General features: G+C 30.0%; 3 protein-coding genes across 3 annotated transcripts in view; 2 read left to right on the forward strand and 1 right to left on the reverse strand.

The window, feature by feature from the left end:
- LOC114312019 (ATP-dependent caseinolytic protease/crotonase family protein) overlaps positions 1–19,027 on the forward strand; it is a 232,281-nt gene that overhangs the window by 67,658 nt on the left and 145,596 nt on the right. The gene's annotated exons all lie outside the window — the stretch shown is intronic.
- On the reverse strand, positions 3,222–6,292 carry LOC114312018 (G-type lectin S-receptor-like serine/threonine-protein kinase LECRK3). Its single transcript, XM_028258181.2, has one exon. The coding sequence runs from the start codon at positions 5,760–5,762 to the stop codon at positions 3,384–3,386; it is 2,379 nt and encodes a 792-aa protein (XP_028113982.2). The 5' UTR covers positions 5,763–6,292; the 3' UTR covers positions 3,222–3,383.
- The window catches only part of LOC114319152 (uncharacterized), a 171,660-nt gene continuing 158,250 nt past the window's right edge, over positions 5,618–19,027 (forward strand). The window contains exon 1 of the mRNA XM_082895939.1: positions 5,618–5,738. The gene's annotated coding sequence lies outside the window, so the exon portion shown is untranslated. The remainder of the gene's footprint in view (positions 5,739–19,027) is intronic.

Here is a 19,027-nt window from a genome sequence, read left to right on the forward strand (position 1 = left end):
AAAAATATTACGTGACACTTTCTTTCATCTTCCTTCCCACCTTTCAAGCCTTCTCACTCTCTCTCCCTATATAAAATATAAAATACTAAAATATTCGTCCATATCCATCACCAACAATAATATTTATCCCAAAATAATAAAATATTCATCCATATCCATCATCCACAATAATATTTATCTCATTCTCAATCTCAATTTTTAAAAAAAAAAAGAAAAAGAAACCCACAACTCCTACAACTTCCACACACACGTTTCTCTATTCAGTTTATTTCAATGAAATTCAATCATTCTTTTATCTACCCATCTTTTATTTCTCAGAATAACTCATCTTCTCCATTGTTATATTTTGCAAGTTTGATGATCTGGAAAAATCATTACAAAGTTAGTGTAATATTATTTCTTATTTTATATGTATTTTTTTAGTGTTTGTTACTTTGTGTGTATATATTTCTTTTTCTCAATATTTTTCAATTTATCTACACATCTTTTTATCTTCTCCATTTTTGTGCTCCTAATATTATTTCTTACTTTATATGCATTTTCAGTGTTTATTACTTTTTGTATGTATGTGTATATATATTGCCAATATTTTCCAGTTTATCTACACATCTTTTCATCTTCTCCATTATTACATTCAATCATTATCTCATCTACCTATCTTTTCTCAAAATAACTCATCTCTCGATTGTTATATTTTGTAAGTTTGATGATCTGTGAAAATCATTACAAGGTCAGTGTAATATTATTTTTTACTTTATATGTATTTTTTTAGCGTTTGTTACTTTGTGTGCATATATATTTTTCTAATATTTTTCAGTTCATTTACATATCTTTTCATTTTCTCCATTTTTATGCTCCTAATATTATTTCCTACTTTATATATATTTTTCCAATGTCTATTATTTTTGTGTGTGTATATTTTTTTAAAAATATTTTTCAATTCATTTACATATATTCTTCATTATTACGTTTTGCATGATTTGAGATTGCTTTTTTTTTAATTTCTGATTTGCATTTGTTCTTCAATTTAATCAGATTTGAAACTCATCAAATCTCGAATTCAATTTAAATTTTTATTTTTATTTTATCTCATATCTATCACACCATCACACCCGTTAATGGTTTTGGGTAAACTCTCGACATCAAGAAGATTAGCTATGCATAGAGTTAATCTCACATTTGCTCCTTCAAGCTCTCTCAAATGAGAGTTCTTCGAATCATTTGCAACCATTATACACCCATTTAAATATACACATACAAAACAACTTCAAAACCTTAAACACAAAATTTCTCAATTTTTAAATTTTTAAAAATAAAAAATATATTTGGCTTAAAGTGATAGGTACATCTAACAATATTTAATTTTTAAATTTTTAAATCTTCAAATTCTATCTAAACATATCTAATTTAAAATTTTGAATTTTTTTTTACAATATTTTTTTAAAAAAAGGTTCAAATGGGAAAATTACAAATACCTTCATCGAGGTTTAGCTAAATTACAAATACCCCCCTGAGGTTTCAGAAATTACATCCCGCCCCCTGAGATTTGTATTTTCATAACAATTTGCCCCCTGATGTTTATATTTCATAACAAATTACCCCCTAATTTATTATGTAAATATAGCATTAAGGGGGGATTTGTAATTTCTCAAACCTCAGGGGGGTATTTGTAATTTAGCCAAACCTCGAGGGAGGTATATGTAATTTGCCCTTTAAAAATTTTTTACAAAATTTAATGCTAAGTGTTGATTTTTTTTATTGCCTATCCATGGTATTATCCAAAATTCTTTTTTATGGCTATAATGATAACAATTGACTACCATCAATTTTAAAATTATCTATCAATGTATTTTATTTTATTGTTTTTGAAAAATCATCATCAAGCATGCAATTTAAAAATTAAATATATTTTATTCTATTACAACTTTATTAAAAAAGTAAATTTATTTTGCTACTATTGAAGAAAATATATATGCCTTTATTTTAATATAACAAGCAAAATTAAATTATCTTTTACTCATACGTAATCTCTCATAAATATTTTATCTTTATAAAATTTTGATTATCAATTCTCACATCTCTCTCTTCTTTTTTTTGTAGGATGTTTATTTTATTTTTATCTTTATTTTTCAAATTAGATTTGATATTCATCTTTTTACCTATGTATATATTTATACTATATATATATAAACAAATATAGTGTGTTCTCTAAAATTTTCAAAGTCTTAATACTCAATTCTTAAGCAGAGTTAAGATTCTATTTCTTATATGTTGCTCTCTCAAAGTTATGTTTTAATTTTTCATCCTCATTTTTCTCTAATACGAAATATTTTTTTTTCTTACTATTGTTTTTATTTTAAATTTTTAACTCTTAAAATCTTTTTATTATCTAAGACAGCTTATCTCTTTTTATTGATTTTTTATTTTGCTTAATCTTCTCTAGTATTTTTATTTTTCTTTATTTCTTATTTCTTCCTTTTTAATTTTAATTTTAATTTTTATCCCCAATCCTATCATTATCTCCAACTCTATTTTTATTATATTTATCTTATGATCCCTTTTTAAAATTTATTTCAATCTCTAATCTAATAATTATCTTCAAATTCATTTCTATCTTATTTTTCAAATGCTTTACACTTCAGCTATATAATTTAACATACCATCGAGTTTTTTTAGTATTTGCATATTGGGTATAAAGTTTTGTTCAACTCTGCATTTAAGATTCGAGTTATATTCAACCATCAACAATGTTACAATTGGTTAGGCAGCTGTAGGATTTTAGAATTTTGATGAATTTTATTCTCTCCGTATACCTATATGTATATGTAGGGGGGCATTTTTTTTGTTGTTATCTTTAAAGGGGCCATTAAACATTTTTACATTATTTGTAGTAGTATTCATTTTTACATTTTTATATTATTTGTAATAGTACCCATTTTTACATTATTCGTTTTTAAAGCTAGAATAATATCCGATAGAAATATAGTTCATGCTGCTAAATGACCTACTTAGACTAAGATAATTTTATAATAAATGTTTCAAATGAAAAATTTATGGAAAAAATGAATGTATCATATTCAAATATTTGTTAGTTATAACTCCCTATTATATTTTAAATTTATAAGAATTTTTTATTTTATAATACAAAAATGAGTATAATAAATTATTTAAATTATATATTTCCGTGCATAGCACGGGTTGTCGCTAGTGAAATGTATATATAAATGGATAAGATTTTCTTAGATATGTATATTCATCTATATTTTGTGTCTGTTTACAATTATTGTTGGAACATTATTTTCACATATTATCAACTAAACCAACAAAAAAAGAAAAAAAAAAAAAAAAAAAAAGACTTATCTAGATCGGCCTATCTTCATGTTTCATGACGATGAATAGCTGAAAGAAGTGCTAGTGGGAATAAGAACATCAACATATCCCTCTAACATTTGTGTTACCATCTTCATTGTAGGCCTTTTTGAAGGATCCTCTTGTATACACCAGATTGCTGTCGAGATCCACCGGCTCAGGGTCACCTTATCTTCGATGGCAGCCTGATCATTTTCCACCAAAATGTCAAGTCTCCCATTCATATAGCAGTCGTAAGCCCAATCTGTGAGTATTGCCTTTTCTTCTTCCCCAAACTCCTTTGCCACACTCTTTCTACAACAAATAATCTCTAGCAACATGACACCGAAACTGTAGACATCCACTTTAACCGTCACACGTACGTTCTTGAACCATTCTGGAGCCACGTATCCTCGAGTTCCCCTTATCCCAGTATGAGTTCGAGTTTGGTTGAGCAATAATGATTTTGCCAATCCAAAGTCAGAAATTCGGGCGGTGAAATTTTCGTCAATTAGTATGTTTTCAGGCTTTATATCGCAGTGGATGATCGGGGCATTACAGTCTTCATGCAAGTAAACTAGTCCTCTTGCAATCCCTAGAGCCATCTGAGTCCTTTGATACCAATCAGGTCTTGGAAGGCCGAAGAGGAAATTTGCTAGACTTCCATTGCTCATGAACTCGTACACTAGAAGCCTGTGAAGCCCCTCTTGACAATATCCGAACAGTTGGACCAGATTCTTGTGATGGGTTTTCCCAATTGCACTCACTTCGGCTTTGAATTCCTTGTCTCCTTCTTGTGTTGACTTGTCCAACTTCTTGACCGCAACTCGTTTCTTTGAACCAAATTTCAATACACCTTTGTAAACAATTCCGAAAGAACCCCTCCCTAATTCATCCTTGAACCCTTCTGTCGCTTCCTTGAGCTCTTCGAAAGTGAAAAGATGCAAATTTGTTTCGGGAACACTTGAATCATGTTCGGCCTTTCTTGATCTTTTCCGTCGAATTGAGAACAAAATTAGGGAAATTACGACTAGTAATAGAACGTTGACAAACCCGAAGCTCCACAAGAGAATTTGCTTGCCTTTCTTTGAGTTGGAAATTGGAATTCTAGAACTTCCCGAAGGCAGAACACCGTCTTTCCTTACTTTGATAATAGCTAGTCCAAATTCCATTCTCCCATCAAATAGCGGTAGTTTCTTTTTCCAACATGTTGTACCGTTAAATATGGCAACATCACACAAACAATCGTTCAAACAAGCCTGTTCACACTGAGTTTGATTATAAGGTCCCAAACTCTCATAATCTCCATGTGGCCAATTCACGCCTTGAATCTTTTTCAAGTCATACACTTCTTCTGGTTTTTTCGTTCCGTCGTCTACTCCGCAACCTTGAGGGAAATTTGGTGTGCAGCCTCCAAAATTGTTGTTTGGATCCATGAATGAATACTCGGGTGGGCATCGACAACTAGGAGTGCCACCGTTTGCTATGCAGTAGCTATTGAACCCACAGGCACCGCTACCTACTTCTGGGTTCATCAGTTCCATACATATATTGTCAGGGATGCGTCGAACAATTGACCAGTTCTGGCCACTGACAGAAGTCTTCGCGTAAGTATATTCCCTGAAAACACCATCAAAATCCAACGTTGCGCGATAGTAGCTGTTTGAGATTTGAACGATGTTCTGCCATGATGAGAGTTGGACAACCCCTCCATTCCCTTTCACAATGTAAATATCTGCTGATTGACTGAAAACCAGTTGAAACCCAGATTCGGAAGAGTTGGAATTAGCCGTTCCACTACTGTAATAAGGCGCATAAAGCAATTCGCTGGGCCAAGCGACAGGATTGAGCTCAAGATTTCCTCCATTAGTGAAATGGAGCTCAAACCTTCCTTTTGAGTAGTTGGTTTCAGAAAACTTAGAATACAACATGCCACCTAGTGGCAAAATTTGGGTTGGCAAGATGGTGTCTGTAGGATAACTAAAACTTTCCCACACAAAATTAGATTTAGTATCTGAAAGCACAAAGTTACCCGTGTCGAGCATCGTACCATATGATACGGTGCCGTTAGGTTGTGACGTCCATATTGTTTGGCCATTGGGATCATTTAGTGTGAGGCCACTGGCGGTAAGCTCAACATTTGAGCCTGCTTGCACTGGATTAGTTGTGTTTGCGTGCCAGATGATGGTTTTGTCGGGTATGTTGGCATACCATATTGCAAGCAAGAAGGTGTTTGTGTTGTTGAGTTGGTAGAATCCGAAAGCAAAATCCACAGAAGGTGAAATCCATGGAGAGTTGTTACCATTGGCGGACAGTGATGAGCCCAGAGTTACGTTGGAAGCAGAAAAAATAGGTAGAAAAGGCAAAAGAGAGAGGAGGAGGAGGAAGAGGTTAGAGATAGGAGAAGAAGCCATTGAAGATGGTGCTCTGACTGCAAGCAAGGTGTGTTACAACATGAGGTTTATTTTGTATGTTTTGTAGTGTTTTTCGTCAATTTGGCTAAATTTTATAGGAGCAGTATTTATTAGTCAATCCCATGGCAAAGACTTTGAAGATTTCAAAGATAGGAATTGCTTTTATTTCGAAATATTAATTAACCACATTATTTTGTATAGGCCACCTTTCTGTGATTTTTCTTTATTGGTGTGATTGTTCTTTATCAATGAAGACGCGCTTTTAGACCTTTTTTTTTTTTTTTTTTTTTTTTTTTTTTAAATAACGCGCTTTTGGACTTTGGGAGCAATAGGATGCAAGTTCTTTCAATATTTTTTAGTTACTGTTTTACCCTTTTGGTCATTGTATGTTTTTTTTATTTCAATTTTAAAATGTTATAACTTCAGTTCTTAACATCTGTTTTTCATAAAATTTATATTTTCAAATTTTTCTTGCTGAGATTTTTCAAATAAGAACTACACTGAATACGTAATTCCAGAAGAAAAAAAAAAAAAACTGAAAATTTCAAGGCTCGCGTGACAGTTAAATCTAATTGTCTGGGATGACTCTTTTAAATCCTAATTTTAATTCCGTTGATCAATATAATTCCACACAATTTAATACTTTCATACTATTAAACTTTACTTCAGGGATTAAATAAGCATTTTCTAATGTGAAAATGATGATTTTATCTATACCATCTATCTATTTATACTATTATTAAAGGTGAATACCTTATTTGGTGTTCATGAGCTTCCTTCTCTCATTTTGCCAAGTGACCTTTTCTTTTTGTGTCAAGTGACCTTTTCTTTTTGTGTCAGAGGTCAATTTCTCCAAAAAAATAAAAAAATAATAATTAAAAGAAAGACACAAGACTTGAACCTAATACCATTTACTTAACTTACTAAAAAACACTTTTATTACTTAAATAACATAAAAAAATATGTTATGAATTCAAAATTAAAATTTATATTTTAAGCACACTCATCGGGTAATTCACGCCCTAGTACATAGTTAAATTAACTGATTGTCACTACAACAAAAACATACTTTAGTGGCACTACACTAGTGACATATTTTTAGAAAATGCCACAAAAAATGATATTTAGTGGCACGTTTTTGAAAAATGCCACAAAACGACAAACATAAAAGGCTCTAGTGACATTTCAATGAACAAGTGTCACAAAACTACAACAAAAACATACTTTAGTGGCACTACACTAGTGGCATATTTTTAGAAAATGCCACAAAAATGATATTTAGTGGCACGTTTTTAAAAAATGCCACAAAACGACAAACATAAAAGGCTCTAGTGACATTTTAATGAACAAGTGTCACAACACTACAACAAAAACATATTTTAGTGACACCATACTAGTGGCATGTTCTTAAAAAATGTCACAAAAAGAATATTTAGTGGCATTTTTTAGAAAAATGTCATAGAGCCACAAACATACAAGGCTCTAGTGGCATTTCAATTAAAAAAAGTGTTACATCACTACAACAAAAATGTCACTACAACAAATTTACGCTTTAGTGACACTACACTAGTAACATGTTTTTAGAAAATGCCACAAAAATAAAAATTGGCATTAAATGTTTTAGAAAAATGCTATAGAACCACAAAACATATAAGGCTCTAGTGGCATTTCAATAAAGAAATGTCACATCAATTTTATGACATTTTATAAAATAATGACACAAAAAATTATGTTCGTGACATTTACCAACAGATGCCACTAAACTTTAGTTGCAATGGTATTTTTTAAAAAATGTCAGGACACTAGGTAGGTGCAAATTACTTTTTATGGCACTTAGGTGAAAAGTGACATAAAAAAATATTTTATAGTATTTTGAAAAATGCCACTAAGCCAAAAACTTTCCAAGCTTATAATGATATTTTTGAAAAAACAAAAAATGTCAATATATTTTCTAAATTTTTAAAATGCAGTAAATGATTAAAAATAAATGAATTAAACTCAATATACACTACAGGAAAAAGCATATTCGGTGACTAAATTTCCTGACCAAAAAAATTTGGTCGCTGAAAGTACCAAAACAGCATTAGTTGCCAAAAGTAAAGCTTTTTGGCGACTAAACAATTTTAGTGGCGACTAAAACTAAGTTTGGTCGGTGATTATATGGGTTTTAGTGACTAAAAAATTTTTAGTAGCCCAAAGTAAAGTTTTTTGGCGACTAAAAAAATTTAGTAGCCAAAAGTCTACAATTGGCGACTAAAAATAAGTTTGGTCGCTGATTATATGGGTTTTACCTACTAAAAAAATTTTAGTAGCCAAAAGTAAAGCTTTTTGGTGCCAAAAAAAATTTTAGTAGCCAAAAGTCTACAATTGGCGACAAAAAAAAAAGTTTAGTCGCCAAAAGTGGTCATTTTTAGCGCGGGAGAACTAAAATCCTAAGGCGGGAATAAAATTTTTTGGTGACCAAAATTTTGGTAACTAAAAGTGCATCTTCGGCGACCAAATCCGATTTTGGTCGACAAAAGTTAAGTTTTTTAGCAACTAAAAAATAATTAGTAGCCAAAAGTATAGAATTGGCGACTAAAAAATATTTTTAGTCGCCAAAAGTGGTCATTTTTTTATTTTGGTAGTAAATTGTTTATTTTACATAAATTATGTTCAATAAAATAATTATGTTTATACATATACTTTTATATTAATATGGATGTATGTACTATATAAATAATATATGTTGCATATATAATCATGTGGTGGTATAGAGGTGTAGTGGGAAGAGTGTGGTGTATAAGGTTTATGGTGCGGAAGGTTGGCGGTTCAAGTCTCCGCAAGAACGGATCAAATTGTTCTACAATGAATTATCGTCATGAATGGAACTTGATAGTGTCACGAATAGTGCCTACCATGACATTAAAGTGTCACTGAAAGGTTTTAGTCTTGATGGTGTAATGGCACTTACAAGTGTCACTAACTCTTTTTTTAATGGCGCTTGATAGTGCCACAAATAATATCTACCATGACATTAAAATGTCATTGAAAGTTTTCAACCATGATGGTGCAGTGACACTTGCAAGTATCTACCGTGTCACTCGTATCTACCGTGGCACCGATAGAAGTGGCACTTGTTCAAAATGCCACAAGACCAAAAAATGTCATTAGAATAATAGTTTTGTGGCACTTTCAAATGTCACTAAACTAAGAAAATATTGTAGTGTGTTTTATTATTATGTTAATTTTTTTTTAATCTCATAAGTTGTTGGGGTTAAATGTGTAATTTTAGTGTGGAAATTGTGATAAATATGAATAATTAATATTTAGTTCGACCTAATTATTTGTTTAACATAATGTTTTATCATCCTTTTAATTGTATTAATTATGACCCAAGCAACTGAATTTGTAATTACATATCATATGTTTCTTTGGGGGTGTGTATTGTGATAATTTTCCTTCGCCTAAAAAGTCAAATGAGTTGTCACATTTGAAGTAAAAATAAAATTTATAATAATGGGGAATTATATGCAAGTTGGGGAATAGAAAAAAAATTATCAAAACATCTCACAACCTTTTATTTATACCGACCACAAACATACTTACATCCCCATATATTTATAATTTTTTTCTTTTTCTCCCACCTACATATAGTTCTCCCTATAATATTGAGGAGAAATTACTTATATGTGGAAGTACCAAAAAATTATTACAAAATTATGAAAATATTTATAATTTTAATTATTAATGGGTATAAATTTTATTATTTTTTTATAATTTTTTTAAAAAAATTTATATTGAAATGAAATTTCTGCTAATATTTATTAATTTGTACCGTAATTTTCTTATGAGATGCGACAATCTCGGCCACTAAAATTCTTATTAAGGAGCAGGTGTCGTGTGCAATTTTTTAACGCGTAATATAAGTAGGTGTTGCTATTAGTCATCACTTTTTCCTTCCTCTTATACTAGTCTAAATTTTTGACCTAGTATTATTTTTAAATATGAATTTTTAAAATTATTTGAAATGATTTAAATAAATATATTTTTAAATTTTTTTTTAAAAAAAAATATGTAAAAAAAATAAAGAAGTGATATAATTTATAAAAAATGACCCCAATTTTAATTCTTTTAATTATTCCACTGTATTCAATTTCTAGTACTCAAAAAAAAAAAAAAAAACATAATTATTCATAAACATTTTTATAAAAAAATTAAGTGGGTCCCATACCTGAAGACCTATGAGAGGGATGTCATCGCAGTCGTCGAAGTGGTTGTAGTTGATTTGGGGCCATTCTGAGTCAGACCAAATGAAGTTTTGATGCAGAGTTTCTGACCGTTGGATGAGAGATAATCAACATGTTCTTCTTCAATTGCCGGTGGCATTGGAATGCTCTCTTAGCAAATATTGTGACTGAGCAATGGTTACTGTTAATTACTTGTTATTATCTATAAATATATATAGTAAGAGAGAGAGGTCAAGCATTTGCATTGTAGACGGTGATTTGGAAATGTTGTATAAGCCTATGCCTAGGTTTATAGACTTTGTCAAAAGTTGTAAAGTGTTGGACGTAAGGTAAACATGCAATAATGTTAGAATAACTTTTGACTTTTGTCTGCATATATAAGATGTATTCTATAAATTGTTATTCAAGCCAATGAATAAAACAATGTAAATTCTCTCTATTTTTGTGTTTCCAACTTCATCTCTAACTTCTCTCAACTCCATAACTCCATCATAATTCCATAATAAAAATAGTAGAAAGTTCATTTCCTTTTTTGTTTTGTAATTAGTATCAGAGCTTGGTGAAGAACTTTTGAAAGTAAGATCAAGCTATGTAACACTACAACAAATAAGAGTTTTAGAGACTAAATGTTTAGGTCTCTAAAAGTAAAAATTTTGTTGCAAAAGACATTTGGGAACCAATTTATATCGTTATGAGGATAGTCGCTAAAAGGTCGTCCCGAAAAGTCTAAAACAAGGCTTTTAGCGACAAAATTTTAAAAATGTCACTAATAAATAGACTTTTAGGGACAAATTAATTTAATCTCAAAATGGTTTATTTTTTTGAGACAAAATTTGGTTCCAAAAGGATAATAATATAAGCATGCATGGTGTGCTTTATGCTAAGAATGATACTAACACTGAAAGTACCTCTAAACCTACACCTGAGCCAGTAATATCTAGTAACATTGGTGGGCCCATAGAGGCTTTTGGCCCACCACTTAGAGCCCAATTCACGGTTTAAGTACTAAAACCCAACACTACTGAAACCCAACGTTGCATCAAGAACCAATGTCATCTAAACACTTGTCAAAATGAGAACCAGCCACATAAGCAGACAAAAGTTCTATAAAGTTATTGCACCACACATCAGCCATCAATGAGGCTCCGGCGGCATTAAATACGGTAATCCCTTCACGTCGAAACGGACAGCCTCACCATAAACAAGGCAAGTTAGAGCATAGACTTTCGGCCAACATGACAGGTCGGAGTGGACAAAGAAATGATGAACGACGGATATAAGGAGGTTTTCAAAGACACAAAAGGTTAAATTCTCTATTCTCTCTCTCTCTCTCTGGACACAACATCAATCTCTCCTCTAACTTAATCGTCAGAGGGTCCGCTGGGGGACTCTCGTTCCCCACTAGACTTTTGTGCAGGTACCCCGGTGGACTCAGTGATCAAGGAACGACGTTGGAAGCGTGGGCCTTTGATTAGCAGTATCATCATCTAGAAAAGATAATAATCATAAGTATCCAATAGCTCAAAATGGTGCTTATTTATACTTGTCTCATATTCCATTTATGGATCAGGAATAAGCAATTGATGATTGGGCACAATCCTTGTCCATTATTATTACCAATTATAAAAATAGTTGGTCAAAGGAAAAATTTATTGATTATATTGCAGCAACTCTCCAGGGAGATGTGTTGCAATGGTTACAATAGTGGGAAAAATATGAAATTAGAAAAAGTCAAAAAATGGCTTTGTTGACAAATTTTCTCACACTTGACACAATTTTAGCTGAGTTTGCAAAAATCATAAAAGAAAATTTATGTGGTTTTGCAGAAGATACTAATTTGCAAGCAGATACAAATTAATTTTGACAAAATTAGAACTATGTACTATTTGTCTTTTTGAAGACTATGTTCAAACTTTTAAAAAATATTATTATCTTATTGATCCACCAACAAATCAACCCTAACTAGATCAATTTTTTCATAAACTCTGTAATCCATGGGTTGAGTTATGTATTAAAACATATCTTGATTTTCTCAAAAAAATGAGAAATGAAGAATATGATAATCTTAGTTTTCGCATTAATCATGTTCTAAGACTGATAGCATATCGGTGTCTAGAAGCAAAGGCAAAAAAAAAAAAAAAAAATCAAATTTCTAATTCACAATACGATAAAAAATGTTGTGATAAAATTTTAAAAGAAAATTGAAAAATTGGTTGTAATACAATTCCTAAACGAAAAGAATTTTCCAAAAAAAGCAAAAAATATAAATGAAAACCTTGGAAAAAAAACAATACTTATATTTGAAAAAAGAAACCAACAAGTGTTTCAAAAAAGAAAACTTGTAAATGTTACATTTGTAACGAAGAAGGTCACTATGCACCAGAATGCCCAAAAAGGGAAAAAAGTGCAAAGAAAATGATCAAAATTCTTGAAGAACAAGATTTTGAACTAATATATGGCGAGGAAATTTTGATGAAAAAGAACTCTTATACGAAATTTCTAGTAATGAAGAAAGTTCAGATGAAGAACTAATCTTCATGATGACTAATATTAATAGCGATAATGCTACGTAGCTCAAATTTTGTGGCTCAAAAGTGGCTCAAATGGCCAAAACGACGTCGTTTTGAGTACAAAACAACATAAAAATGGCCAAAACGACATCGTATTGGCCATTTGAGCCACTTTTGAGCCACAAAATTTGAGCTACGAGACATTTTCCTATTAATAGTCAAGAAATATCTCAAAAAGCAGATAGTATATCTCAAGAAGAATTACAAGCAATTCGACTTGGAGGTATAATCGGAGAAGAAAAAACTTTTACCGACGAAGAATTAGCAAAATTCGAAAAAATGCAAGAAGTTGTTGTTCTAGAAATTTACATACTTTCAAAATTCAATTTCTTTTCAACAAGAGTGTTTGAACAATACAGTGGTAACACTCAAGCTAAATGGTTAGAAGAAGGAAAAATTGATATTTCTTTTTTTGATAAGAAGAATGTTGCAAGATGGAAAAAGAAATATCCTGAAATTCAATATATTCATATTGGATTAATTCAAGTAACCATAACAGCCTTATTTTGCCAAGGGATAAATACTCCTATTTTGGCAGTAGTTTTTTATAAAAGATTTTCCGACCGAATCCAATCTAATTTGGCTAATGAAGTAGTTTGGTTTAATATTAGACCAAATTTCTTTATTTCTACAAATGATCCTAATCTTGAAAACACAGTTAGAATAAGAATTAAAGCACAAGAATTAGGAATGAAATCAAATTCTCATGATTTGGCTATTCGTTGGAAAACAATTCACAAATTAACCAAATTTCCTGAAACAAAAACAAAATCAAACGATAATAAAATCATTGAAATCTTTGAACCAAGACTATTTGACACGGTAATACAATCTCGTCTAATGAATTGGAGCGATTTAGAAGAAGTCCCTCGACAATGGTTACTCCATGACCTAGTGGGACAAGAAGAATCTTCTAAAACAAAAAATTTTGCACAATTACAAATGCAGGTATCAGAAAAAAATTTATATATTAAAAATACAGTTCCAAAAATTAAAAGATCAACTTCTGTATTTGAAAAATATTTTCCTAACAAATCATTTTCAAAATTAAGCATTGGAGAATCGAGTAATAATTTTAATCAAGAATCTATTACTTCAAATAATGTTCAGATTCCTATTTTCCTAAGAACAAGAAGACAATTTGAACATATTAAGTCTGCATATATGTATAATTTTTAAACAAAAAATGATAATATTATTTTTTCTCCTAGCCAAGGAAAAAGAAGATATACATATGTATTGGGAACATTTAATTTTGTAAGTTATAAATCCTATAGCCTCAGTGTTCTCATAGATATAGGAGCTACAGTCAGCTCATGTAAATGGAATGTCATACCAAAAGAAAAAAGGATATTAATGAAACATCCAATTTTGATTACTGGAATTGATGGAAACCTAAGGATGGCAATGGGGGTTAATGGGGTAGATATTAATTCCCCATCCCCATTCCCCTATAATAAATTTTTCCCATTCCCCATTCTCCATGGGTACCACCCTTCCCATTTCCTAATGGGTTTGGATTTTCCCCAACCCACTTTAATCACCATTTTTATTTTATTTTTATTTTTTATATTTAATGTTAACAATCACTTCTTTTTTTTTTTTCTTTTTTTTTTTTAAGGTTCACAACAAAACCTAAATATATTTTCAATCTTTTTTCTTTCTTTTTTAATATATTTAATGTTAACAACTCTTTTTTTTCTTTTTTTTTTAAAGGTTTTAGCTAAATATACCTTCAATCTTTTTTCTTTCTTTTTTAATATATTTAATGTTAACAACTTATTTTTTTATTTTTTTTAAGGTTCACAACAAAAGCTAAATATACATTCAATCTTATTTTATTTTATTTGGTTCAACAACAAAATCAAATACGCATTAATTAATTAATTAAAAAGTTTGTTTTATAATAATCAAATATATAATTTTGAGACAATCAAATAAGTTTTAGTAATTAAAAAAAATGTGGAAGAACGTGGAAGATTAAAAAAAAAATTACAACTATCTCTCTCTCTCTCACTCTCACTCTCACTCTCACTCTCTCCCCTACATGTTATAAGAACCTGTTTACAATGTTATAAGAGCCTGTTTAAAGAAATAAAATGTGAAAGAACCTGTTTAAAGAAAGTGTTATAAGACCCATATTAAATTGCATCAGGGCATAAACAAAGAATTGTTTGTTGATCTCTTAGCCACAGACATTTTAGACATTAAACTATCTTTCTCTTAGCAAATTTGAACCATTCATTTTAATTTATCCAAAATCTAATTATACCTTTTAACAAATCTGAACCACCCATTTTAAGATATCTATGCCTTACCACACCCAATCCATCCTCCATCTTCTTCCTTTAGTCCCCCACGAATTTTGTTGTTTGTTACTTTAAAAAACAAAAAATATTTTTTCAATTAAATTTTTACTAATTTCAGAACATCACCACCACTATTCTCACCTTCACTATCACATTACCATCACCATAGCCACTACCATCATCACTGCCACCATCACCCCACCACTATGTCACAATCTCTACTTTCACTTTCATTCCATCACCACCACCACCAAATATAAAAAAATATATATTTTTAATTTTTTTTATAAAAAATATTTTTCATTAAAAAATATTTTCTATCTAAATAAATGAAGCATAACATTGGGAAACAAGCTGATTTCAGTTAAATCTGTTCATAACTAAAAAAAATTCTTTTATTTTAAAAAAATTTATTTAGTAAGACTTTGTATCCCCTTTTTATTTTTCCAACAAATAAATCTTTTTACCCATCCTTTCTAACCAATCACGACTCATGCTTGTTTCGATTCTCTACAATTTTCCTATTTTCAAATACATTCATATATATATATATATATATATGTTGTATAAATTGTGTGATAACATAAAACAAATAGATTCATATTCGTTAATTGAAATTTCAGAACAAGCAAACAATTTTGAAAATTACAATACATAACAAAATAAAGTAACATAGAAAAGCAAACCGAAACCTACATTAGACAATGTCCTTAATTTTTTTAAATAAATTAAAAAAATTCTAGATATGCATAAAATTTGACAAGAATAATGTGACAATTTAATTAAAGTGTATTTGATTTTATTGTTGAGCCAAATAAAATAAAATAAGATTGAATGTATATTTAGCTTTGGTTGTGAATCTTAAAAAAAAAAAAAATGGTTGTGAACCTTAAAAAATATAAAAAATATAAAAAAAAAATAAAAGAAAAAAGATTGAATGTATATTTAGCTTTGGTTGTGAATCTTAAAAATTAAAAAAAAAAAATGGTTGTGAACCTTAAAAATAATAAAAATAATAATAATAAAAAGATTGGAGGTATATTTAGCTTTGGTTGTGGATCGTAAAATAAATAAATAAATAAATAAATAAACATATGGGGAAATTAATGGGTACCCATCCCCAACCCATCCCCTGTGGATATTTAAAAAATATCACTTACCCTACCCAATGGATAAGAAAAAAAAAGAAAAAATCCATGTTTTTGGGTTGGGTCTCTATGGATACCCACAGGGTAGGTTATCCATTGTCATCCCTAGAAACCATACTTCCATACAATCCAAGGCTAAAAATATAGCTATTTGGTTAAATGATAGCAAATTCATTATACCAAAAATTCTATGTTTTCCTTATATGCATGGCGATTTCCTTCTTGGAAACAATTTTTATATAAATATCTTTCAATGCAAATACAAGAAAAAGTCATTTCATTAAGCATAAACAGTGTCTTAATTCATATTCCCTTGTTAGAACAACATAAATATATTCGTGATAAAGAGTTTGCGCTCGTGCCGCGTGGTGATGTAACCCCCATTATGAAAATCATTGATGAATCACACTGGATTTATAAAATTTTAGAAGAAAATTTTAGTAAACATCCATTAAAACTATGGCAATGTAGCCCACGTTATTGTAGTTTAAAATTAAAAGACTCTAATGTTATCAATAGAGTAAGACTAATGATTTATACTAGACAAGATATAGATGAATTTGATATTCAATTTCAGGAATTTTTAGACAAAAAGTTAATTGAAGAATCTAGAAACCCTCACTCTAGTCTAACTTTCATGGTAAGAAACCATGCTGAAATTAAAAGAAAAAAAGCCCGAATGGTAGTTAACTATAAACGGCTAAATGAAAATTTAGAATTTGATAGATATTTTATTCCACGAAAAGATGTTTTGATTAACTTAACCAAAGGATAAAAAATCTTTAGCAAATTTGATTGTAAGAGTGGATTTTGGCAAATTCAATTAACTGAAGAGTCAAAAAAATTAATAACTTTCAGTATACCTAGAGGACATTATCACTGGAATGTTATGCCTTTTGGGTTAAATATAGCACCACATGTATTTCAAAAGTGGATAGATACAATTTTTAAAGATCTTAAAGATTGTTTTGTAGTTTATATTGATGATATACTTATTTTCTCTAAAACCAAGGAGGAGCATAAGAAACATTTAAAATTACTTTGTGAAAAATTTCAAAAACATGGAATTATTTGTCTCCAAAAAAGATTGAACTAGAAAAAGAATCAATTGAATTTTTTAGAATAATTTTAGACCAGAAAGGTTTAAAACTACAAGAACATATTTTTTCCAAAGTACGAGATTTTCCTGATACTCTGGGAAAATATAACACAATTAAAGAGTTTATTAGGCACTTTAAATTATGGACGAAATTTTATCAAAAATCTTTCAAAAATAAAAATTTCTTGGCTAACCAAATTAAGGAAAAATATTATTTTTGAATGGATAGCAGAAGATGTTGCTTTAATTAAATAAATTAAAGAAAATGTTAAAACTTTACCAGATGTCTATCTTCCTAAAACAGGTAATAAATTAATTTTAGAAAAAGATGCCTCAGAAGCATGTTGGCGATGTGTTCTTAAAGCAATACCAAGTAATTTATGGCATGATAAAGAGATATCTTTATCAGAAAATGGTATTAGACCAAGAAAAAATCCAATACCCATAAAACTACAAAAAGAAAAATTAATTTGTGGATATAATTCTGGAATATTTAAACCAAATGAACAAAAATATATTATTTTTGAAAAAGAATTACTTGCAATAAAACTGGCAATAAAAAGTTTTCATATTTATTTAGACCGAGAAAATTTTATTGTATGCACTGATAATAAGGCAATAAAAGATTTCTTGGTCAATAAAAAACCTATTGAGCAAGGAAGACGATTAGCCTAGTATAGTAAAATTTCTGAATATACTTTTGAGATAGAACATCTTAAAGGTACTAACAATTTTCTTACAGATTGTTTTAGTAGAAATTGTTTCAGAAAATTAAATTACTAAACAAGTAATTTTAATTTTTGCAGAAGACCTCTAGACCAAGAGGAAACAATAGACAAGGGTAAACAACCTACTCAAGGAGATTGGGTGACAATTGCTAAAAAAGCAATCCGCAGACAAGAAAGAGTTTATGTTGAATTCTCAGGAAAACAACCTCGAATTTACACATACTGGAATGAATGCAACAAACAAGTTTGCGGATTTCCAAGAGCCAGTCATAAATCATATGATAGCATGACCAAAGCTAAAAAAACTTTTTACAGTGCACCAGCTATGCCTGTTTATCAAAAGAATTTTTGTCAAATGGGAACTAACCCAATTCCAACTAATAGTCAGACATCTAAACCAGATGAATCTGAAATAAAAGATTTTTTCAACCCTGGTATTAGGGGTGAGCATGGTCCAGATTGGTCCGAATTGGGAGAAAATCAGGACCAATCCGTTATCTACGGTTCTTGAAAAATTAGAACCAATCCAATCCGTTTAAATTGTGGAACCAATCCGAACCAATCCGTTGAAACATAGATTGTATCGGTTTAGGACCACAGATTCACATAATTAAATAACAAAAAAAATATAAACAACAACCTGTGTAAAATTCCAAACAAACAACATCATCCTGTGTAAGTGGTTCCTTTTTTTGTATATGCAAGTACCCAAGGTGACAAAAATAGATTCTTTTCTGCCATATCATACCATCCATAAAATATCTATACCATCACAATCTAAGTAAATTGAAACCTGTAAACAAAGCCAGTGGGCTACATCTAACTTAGAACATTATATATTGGAACATATATTTGGCAAGTATCAAGATCCTGTAAGATTGTCTATAATGACAATGGCATCTAAACTGAAGCAGTAAAAATGATAAATACAGTTAGCATTTTGAAAACTGAAGACATAAGGGTACAGAAAAGCCGCTCTTCAAAAAGACGAATAAAATAAAACACTTACAAGCAAACACAGCAGCAATACTAGACAATAACCTGTGTAAAAATCTAAGCAAACACACAATAAACAAATTCCAAGCAAACAACATCATCCTGTGTAAAATTTCAATGAACTGAATGAATGAGGCGTGAATTAGGTTACATTTTAGTTTTTATATGAGACAAGAAATTATATTG

The sequence above is a fragment of the Camellia sinensis genome, chromosome 11 (genome assembly GCF_055761805.1).
Source record: "Camellia sinensis isolate YWXY chromosome 11, ASM5576180v1, whole genome shotgun sequence".
Classification (NCBI taxonomy): Eukaryota; Viridiplantae; Streptophyta; class Magnoliopsida; order Ericales; family Theaceae; genus Camellia; species Camellia sinensis.

Excerpts from the sequence above, each read along its gene's own strand:
- LOC114312018 (XM_028258181.2), bottom strand. The coding sequence starts at position 5,762 with ATGGCTTCTTCTCCTATCTCTAACCTCTTCCTCCTCCTCCTCTCTCTT.